This window comes from Rhamphochromis longiceps, linkage group LG7 (assembly GCF_057381845.1).
Source record: "Rhamphochromis longiceps isolate RC_006_pf linkage group LG7, R_longiceps_female_GT1.1, whole genome shotgun sequence".
NCBI classification, from domain to species: domain Eukaryota; kingdom Metazoa; phylum Chordata; class Actinopteri; order Cichliformes; family Cichlidae; genus Rhamphochromis; species Rhamphochromis longiceps.
Genome location: NC_140563.1, coordinates 56,582,956 through 56,591,382, shown reverse-complemented (window position 1 = coordinate 56,591,382; position 8,427 = coordinate 56,582,956). Strand labels below are relative to the sequence as shown.

At 41.2% G+C, this 8,427-nt stretch overlaps 1 protein-coding gene across 1 annotated transcript; it reads left to right on the top strand.

Moving 5' to 3' along the window:
* Positions 1 to 536: 536 nt before the first annotated feature.
* On the top strand, positions 537 to 1,948 carry LOC146666439 (nesprin-1-like). The gene is made up of 3 exons (XM_085410985.1): positions 537 to 835; positions 1,537 to 1,701; positions 1,781 to 1,948. Exons 1-3 carry the CDS (start codon positions 779 to 781, stop codon positions 1,946 to 1,948), a joined length of 390 nt encoding a protein of 129 aa, XP_085267111.1. The 5' UTR covers positions 537 to 778.
* Positions 1,949 to 8,427: the final 6,479 nt, after the last annotated feature.

Genomic DNA, 8,427 nt, shown 5'->3' with positions numbered 1-8,427 from the left:
GTGCTGCGTACATAACCTAATGTCAGCTAGACCGAAATTAAAATTTTATATATTGTTAAAGTCACTAAAATGGCGCCTGAAGCCTGTTGTGATGTTAGCTCTGTGTCTGCTCTAGAAACTCTGAAATTCTGTAGATCTGAGCCGTACATTAAATACTCACATGAACCTGTACTTTGAATTCTGTATGAGCTGTATAAAATACAGCTATGCATAAGAGTTTTGAATGAATAATTAGATTAGATAACTCTTTATTGTCTAATTGAATTATATAGAAATGAATAGAAATGTGACATGAGAAGGTGTGTCTTTGACTGTTCCTGCATAACTTAGTTTCGGACTAGTTGACAAGTTATGCTCCGGTCATTTGATGTTTCCAAGATAGATGTTCTTTTGTAATATAGTTAATTTTTTTGTATATTTCATTTATCCACCATCATACATACAAGCCAAGAAGAGGTCGTTATACTAACAAGAGGTATCAACGCTGGGCCAAATTCAGCACGTGGTTAAAGTTTGTAATCCAGCCAGGGTGTAAATATCACTCAGCAGCCAGAGCTGAAGCAGGTAGCATCAACACATAAATCTACTCTACCCGGCTTAAATCACAAGAGCACCTCTGACCAAAAAGCTGTAGATTTTTCTTGTTTGCACAAATTAATCCAGATTCACATTAATTGTGTTCACAGCTCCAACAAAATGAGGAAGAGGAGGGGGAGAAACACAATTAGGTTGAATTACAATTGGATGGAAGGCGAGGACAAGGAGAAGGAAGCTTAGGATGAGGAGGAAGAGAAGCAGCAGGAGCATCTTTAGGGATCCCTATGATGTCATTGAGGTTTGTTTCATTAATATGGTCCTCTCACAAAGAACGATGACTTGTTTTAGTTCACCTACTTCCTGTATTAAATAGTGATGTGCAAAATGTTGTGAAAAACCATGGAGCAGGCACGTATAGTGCATCTGCAGGTAAATGAACATCAAATCTCTAAGACAGACTGAAATCTGTATATTTATCACCCTTATGATAAAACCCATGTCAGCCATTGGTTTATAGACTTTGTATTTTGAAGCCTCAACATTTGTTTTATTGCTGTTGCTATGTTGGGACCATATTAGGATGAGGGATCAGAATCTGGAGTCATGCACACTATTGTTTCATTTAGTGTGTATCCATAAGATTCGTACAGCAGACCCAAGTTGTGCCTTGAGAACAGGAAAGTCGTCTGCTTAGAGGAGAACTGTAATAGCAGGCTTGTACAAAGTGAGGCTTTGTGCTCTCGTTTTACTTCTGTCACCCTGTTTTGATGCAGATTTCACTTGAAATCAGGCAAGAACTGGACTTATTTTTTATAATGTGTTCTTGTGAATTGATTGTGTATCGCATATGTTTGATTTGACTTTCTGCAAGACAACAATCGTCCACTGGCCAAAAAAGTTTTCCAAATACCTCCACGTGATCAAGCCTGGATTTAGAAAAGAATAGCAAAAAAAACCTGCACCTCCTGCTTCAGATGCAATTTGTATTTCTGTGTTCAGAGGCAGCGGCGAGAGGGGAGACCTCGGCTCATCCAGCTGGAGAGACTGACCAGGAGGAGTCGAACATTAACTCAGCTCTTCCAGGGCACCCTGCAGACTCGGCTGCTGGCATCGACGAGGGATGACGTGAACGCCAAACTGGAGTCCATCACAGGTCAACTGCAGGTATGCGAGTCAGACCTTCTGAGGAGGGTTTCACTTTTCTCTCTTCTTTATAACTGACTCTTTTCTCTATCTCTTTCAGCTCCTTGTCTCAGAGTGGGAGGGATTTGAAGCACAAAGGGAGGAGCTTGTCGTTTGGTTGGCTGATATGGATGTCCGCCTGAGTGAGGTTGACCAGCTGACAGGAAGCACCAGTGAAAAACTGAAACAACTGCAGGTGTGGGATTGTTTTGATATGACATATATTTGATATGAAACATACGTCAGAGAGATTATCCTAAACTGGACTAACAAAGGACCATGAGTACAACATGAAACGTACATTACATAGCGTAAGGCTGAAGTTCATTGATCATTTTAATCATAAACTTGTTGTTGAAATATTTTTACTGGACATGCAAGCATCTGCTGATGAAAATTTGTTGATTTATTGGTCTGTTATGAAGCTATTGCTATTTCTAATGTGTTTTATCACTTTCTGATGTTTTATTAATTAAACAATACATGTATTATTTGTTGTGTTATCTGTAGATATAGTATTTTTATATATATATTTATTTATAGTATAGCAAATATATTTAATTATTACTGTTTAAAACACTAATGTGTGACGTGTATTAGTAGTGATGTTGTGCTGAGGGTTAAAATGCCTTTTTGTCTTTTGGTTACTACAAAATGACAATAAACCATTAATATATGTCTATGCTGTGCTCGTATTTATTTTACCCTGCTCAAATTCAATTTATGATGCATTTTATTTTGAAAGATTTAAAATGGTTCTTTAAAATGGTTCTTTTAAAAGAACCATTTTTAAAAAGGTTCTTTGAAAAACCATTAAAGGTGCCCCAAAGAACCATTTCTTGATGGTTCTTTGGGGCACCTTTAAAGGTTCTTCAATGAACCACTGAATGAAATGGTTCTTCAAAGAACCATTGTTTGAAAGGTTCTTTGTGGCACCAAAAAAGGTTCTTCTATGGCATCAGTCTAAAGAACCACTTTTGGTTCCAGTTGGCACCTTTATTTTTCTGAGTGTGCTCTCTGCTCGGGGGGTAGTTTACTAAGCAGACGAGCAACATGCGAACCACAGTGTAGTTCCACTTCTCCTTCTGGGCCTAGTGTCCTTAACATCCCCACCAGTGACTGTATCTGGAGGGCAAATCTCTCAAATGCCGAGACGTCTCCACGCCTGATGTCAGGTGAGTCCATCATCGCAGCAATACGCCTCAGCACTATCTGATGTGGCTGGCCGAATTTGTCATTGAGGGCCTCCATCGTATCAGTGAAGGGTGTGGTAGAGTTGAGGTAAGCATCAGCTATTAATCTGGCCTCCTCTAGGTGCAGGTGATCAACCAACACTTGATACTTGAACAGCTCAGTCGCGTCCTCAGGTAAAAGATTCCCCAATGCCATCTTAAGCCTAGCAAACTCACTAGGGTCTCGACTGGAGAAGTTGGGAATTGTTGGGCGGGGACCACGGTAAACTGTCTCTGAGGTGATAGGAGTCCTGCCCGGATTTGGTCTGTCCGGCAGTGGCTGTGGAGAGGACAGATTGAACTGCTGCTCAGGGGATGCTGGATTACAGCCATGCTCAGTCTTACTGTCCCCATAGGCGGCGCGCGGATGCTTGGACCCACCCAGTGGGAAACTGCCTGAGCGAGGTGGGAGATGAACCGGCTTGAACCAGGGAGGTGAATTATGGGAGGCTTATCTGGAAACCTGAGAGCTGGTGGAGGATCTGATGACAGACTCTGTCCTGGGTGGTCCACGACCATATTAGCAGGTGGGATTGCCATTGCCTCCGTCTTAATGGCTGGAAACACACATGCATCTTGGCGATGGGGGTTCAACACTGGTGGGTCACTAGGCAGTGGTGCTTCCTCAGTTGGATCTGGCCACGGTGGTGGGGCAGGCCAATCATCATCCTCCACAATCTCTGGTGCATCACCCGGTAGCGGTGACTGCATTAACTTACTGGTTTGGAGAGAAGATGGGCCCTGCATGCTCTGGACAGCTTCCACTAACTGTCTCATTTCTGCTCGCAGTGCCTTGAGTTCGACCAGATCTGATGACATACGTTGCTGGGTCTGCTGGATGAGGTGGCGCTCCTGACGGATATCCTCTAACTCTGCACTTATTTCCTTATTTGGATGTGTATAGGGGAGCACGAAGGGTAGAGGAGTAGAGTGATCATAGGCTTGTTCCCCATGTCATCTCTCTGGATACAGCTGGGGGGCTAGCTGATTCTCCTGAATGTGCTGTTGGCTCTGAGCTCCATAGCGCGAGGCCGTCTCATGGAGAATAGCATCCCGCCTCCACTGAGGGCTGGCTAGGTTGCAGCTAAAGGGGGAAGCGAGGGAGGTCATCCTGGCCTTGTCCTCTTGGTGTCTGAGCTCTACATCCTCTCTATATGCCTGGCTAATGTAGCCTGGGTACTCCACCTCATAATCTGCGTAGCGCACAGGTGGGCGAGCATGTCGTTTGGGGCGTGCGCCACGAGCCTCGTACTCTGGGCCTGGTTCCATCTCTGAGGCGAACCTAGTGCCTCCGGCTCGAAGGACCAATTAATGTAGTGGAGATGTCAAAGATAGGCACGGCTGTGGCACTGATTCAGTCTTTGAGCACTACGGTAACCCCGGTGTGTCGGTCAGAACACCACTTAAGGCCACATTGTCCCAGAGTACGAAAGAAGGAGGGAGCTTGAGGTTCCGTTTGAGGCACTTTATTGTCACCACTTAATTTCTGGGGCTGTAAACACAGCGGGTGTACATAAGTGTGTGTCTGGGTGTGTGTGTGGTTTCCTACAAGGAAATAAACAAGGGAAATAACAATCAATAAAGATAATAGACAAGTCAAATACTCAAATATAAACATAATACAACATAGTTAACATTATCAAATATAAAGATCAGAAAAATATAATACACTTCAAACTGCTCACACTATGCAACTAAATAGCATCAGTGCGAGGTTAAGCAACCGTCAGTACACAGGAACTACTTCCGGTAGTTATACAAAATAAAAGCATCCCCCGTTATAATCCGCTATAATGCTCTTATTGTGAAGGGCAAGCGGGACGCTATACTTCCGGTCAAACTACGTTCGCTATTTTATTAATCCACATACCTAATTGTTCGCTACAAACTCCGCTACTTCAAAGTAAACAATCACAAGCATCACATACAACATACAGAGAAGGTCTGATAACACAGGAACGACATTATGGACATACGAACGACCGTACATGCGTCAACAAAGCTAAACCGGGGTAAGCTAACAACATAAATTAGCTTATGAAATGAGGGTGAACTCACGCGTTGCATGCGTGGCCTACAGCTCCAACTATGGACTACATTAGCTCCTAAATGGTAATGTATGGAACGCCAGGACTGCCATAATGAATTAATTAAATACACCATTAAATAATTAATTAAATGTGGCAATAATTAATTAAAATTGGAATTAATTAATTAAATAAATAGTTATGACACATGTAATTAATTATTGACACATTTAATTAATTATTTATGTATTTCACATTTTAATTAATTATTGACACATTTAATTAATTAATTATTGACACATTTAATTAATTATTTATGTATTTCACATTTTAATTAATTATTGACACATTTCATTAATTATTGACACATTTAATTAATTATTTAATGATATATTTATTTATTTCATTTTGGCAGTCCTGACGCCTGGCTCTCGTCATGAAATAATTTTATCTGTCAGCCTCACCCATCAAACTCAGGGGGCGGGGTTAACGCTGATCGAGTCAAAACCATTGCTTTGGCCTGGTGGCCATTGTTTCTAGCACACAACAGCCGGCATGTGGAAGCTAACAGAACTGAGCTTTGAAAAACCCTGTTTGTGTGTTACCAAATACCGTTTTAATATTTTTTTAGCCGAGAATGTAGTGGTTTAATCTTCATGTGTCTGGTCGGTTTGTCAAGATACAGCCTCTTTGCAAAAGTGTTTCGATGATTTCGGAGATGTCTGCCCAGTCTCACGGCAAAGCGTGGGATAGACCCGCTCGCCTCGCAAGCAATCCCACCGACAAAGCGCAGGCCCCGGTACACAGCTGTAGTAACCCCCGCTGACTTCTTTTACTGAGGTTATATTTATCGATGTTTTATTTCCTGATGTTCTTATGTGTCCTACGTGTTTCAGTCGCCAATTCTGAATTATAACTAACATTAAAAACATGTTTAAGGAGGAGAGAGAGCAAATAAATCTGTTTAACATCTGATCTTTGGGTTTTTGTTCAGTAATCAGCGTGACCTGTGTATAAACACATAAAAGAGATAACGTTGGTGTTTCCGTCATGTAGTAACTGCTGGCTTTAACTGTACAAAGGTTGTTCGACACTATGAAACACATACAGACTTCATGATGTTCGGCTAATATTTTTATTGTGAATATTAATCATGCTGACCTCGCTCTGTACACCACGCAGCGAGGTCAGCATATCCACGATATCCTCAGCTCCATGAGTTAACACAAAGTTTCCCAGCTGACTATCTAACTGCCAACTATTCCAGAGACGTGAAAATATACAGCATAAAGAAAAGTGTAAGAGACTCAGCAGCAGATTAGAATAACAGTTATACATTTAATAAATCACCAAATGAATCCAAGAAACGAGCAAACCTGTTCCGACAATTTGAATTTGTATTCCCTCAGCTGCAGACTCGCTGCTGTTTAAATGTTTGAAAAGGAAGATTAGATATAAAAAACGTCAAACATAGACTCAGTCTGCCTTCACATTTGATATGAGGCCAGCACGTATAGTGGCCTCAGCAGGCTATTACTGAAATACACGTGCTATATCATAAACTATGATATAAACAGGGAGGTCCTATTAACATGTTTAGTTTTAAAGGACACCTTCCTGCCTTTAGTCTCATTCATGAGCAGTATTAGTTTTCTTCTAACATCCAGAAGTCTGCACAATGTGTTTCATAGTTTGTAACAAGCCTTTGACAGGTAAACATAACATGACCGAAAAAGAAAAAAAAAAGAAAAAAAAAAGAGAGAGAGTGTTGACATAAGAAGAGAAAATTCTCTCAATTATGGAGACAGACAAATGGTTCATTTATGTTTGATGTGTGTTTATTCCTCCCTAAATATCGTCGGTGAAGTTCGCCATGCATGTCAGATTTTCCTGCGCATTTTTATACCTCTGCCAACAGAGAGAGAAAAAAAATCACATTCTAACAGACAGCTGGTGCTTAGAATACAGTTGAATAACTATTAAAAAACAGATGATATTTAGATGATAGTTCAGTCTAACACATGTGCCAGTGAACCATTAAACGTCTGTGAAACTATGCAGTTATGAAACGTAACTTTAACCTCAGCCAAACCGATTTGCTCAGTTGTAAATAAAACAGCGAAGTAAACGTGACCCGACAGACAGAACCTGAGTGAATGAAGTCCAGCGTTTAACCACTGAGAGCTAAAACTCAGCTGAGGTTTGAAAGCTGTGTGCCGGTGATTGGACATCAGCCGCTGATGAAGCTGGTTCGCCTATAAAGTGCTCTGTAAGGAAACGAGCTCCAGCAGCTCTGCGCTCGGGGAAAACACTATATTTACTTATCTTGTGCAGAAAAATGCGCTGACATTGCGTTATATCGAGCACCGGCTGCCCAGTTAAACTGTGACTATCACCAGGTAACTAGGCGTGTTTCTTGAATTAGCAGCAGGTGTTAAACAGCTGACAGATGAGGAGGAGGATGCATGCAGGTAAACTGAGGGTCTGCTGAGCTGATCGCTGGTTTCGTGAGAAAAATGTCAGCTCGTTCTTTATGTTACAGAAGCACAGAGACACAAGACCAGGCGGAAAGAGACGATCGTTCGGTGAAAATGAGAATCTGCGAATGCAACATGTGGAACACGGAGAGTGGAATATGTAAACAAACCGGTTAACGTAACCCCCTCGGTGCACTCTGCATGCTAACTGTTAGCAGAGCTAGTGAAATCTCTGAAAACATCTGAGCACTTTTGCAAACATGTTCTATGTTGACAACCTGACCAGACATACGTCGCGACATTCGCGGCTAAAACACTGTTAAAAGTGTAGCTGGTGACAGAAAAACGGGGTATTTTAAAACTACACCACCACCATTGCTGCTTGTGATTTGATCTGCATTCTGGGATAACTGGCTGCCCCAAGTCTACACAAGCAATCGATTTTCTAGGATCGACCTGTTTTGACTTACTTTGCACGGCAACCAATCAAATGTTAGAGAAGCTGCATGGGCAGCGTTAACCCCGCCCCCTGAGTTTGATGGGTGAGGCTGACAGATAAAATTATTTCATGACGAGAGCCAGGCGTCAGGACTGCCAAAATGAAATAAATAAATATATCATTAAATAATTAATTAAATGTGTCAATAATTAATGAAATGTGTCAATAATTAATTAAAATGTGAAATACATAAATAATTAATTAAATGTGTCAATAATTAATTAATTACATGTGTCATAACTATTTATTTAATTAATTAATTCCAATTTTAATTAATTATTGCCACATTTAATTAATTATTTAATGGTGTATTTAATTAATTCATTATGGCAGTCCTGGCGTTCCATAGTAACGTACTACAGTACTGACACAAACAAGGGCAGAATATAACACAGGTCACTACTCACTTGTCATTTACGCACACCTAACATGCCCCAGGAATCAGTGCACCCCCTCCGGACCAACACTGCCCA

Bases quoted from the DNA above. Each gene is read 5' to 3' on its own strand.
- LOC146666439 (XM_085410985.1), top strand. From the start codon at position 779: ATGAGGAGGAAGAGAAGCAGCAGGAGCATCTTTAGGGATCCCTATGAT. The intron at 836-1,536 runs GTTTGTTTCATT...TTCTGTGTTCAG, and splicing joins ATCCCTATGATGTCATTGAG to AGGCAGCGGCGAGAGGGGAG. The intron at 1,702-1,780 runs GTATGCGAGTCA...TATCTCTTTCAG, and splicing joins CCATCACAGGTCAACTGCAG to CTCCTTGTCTCAGAGTGGGA.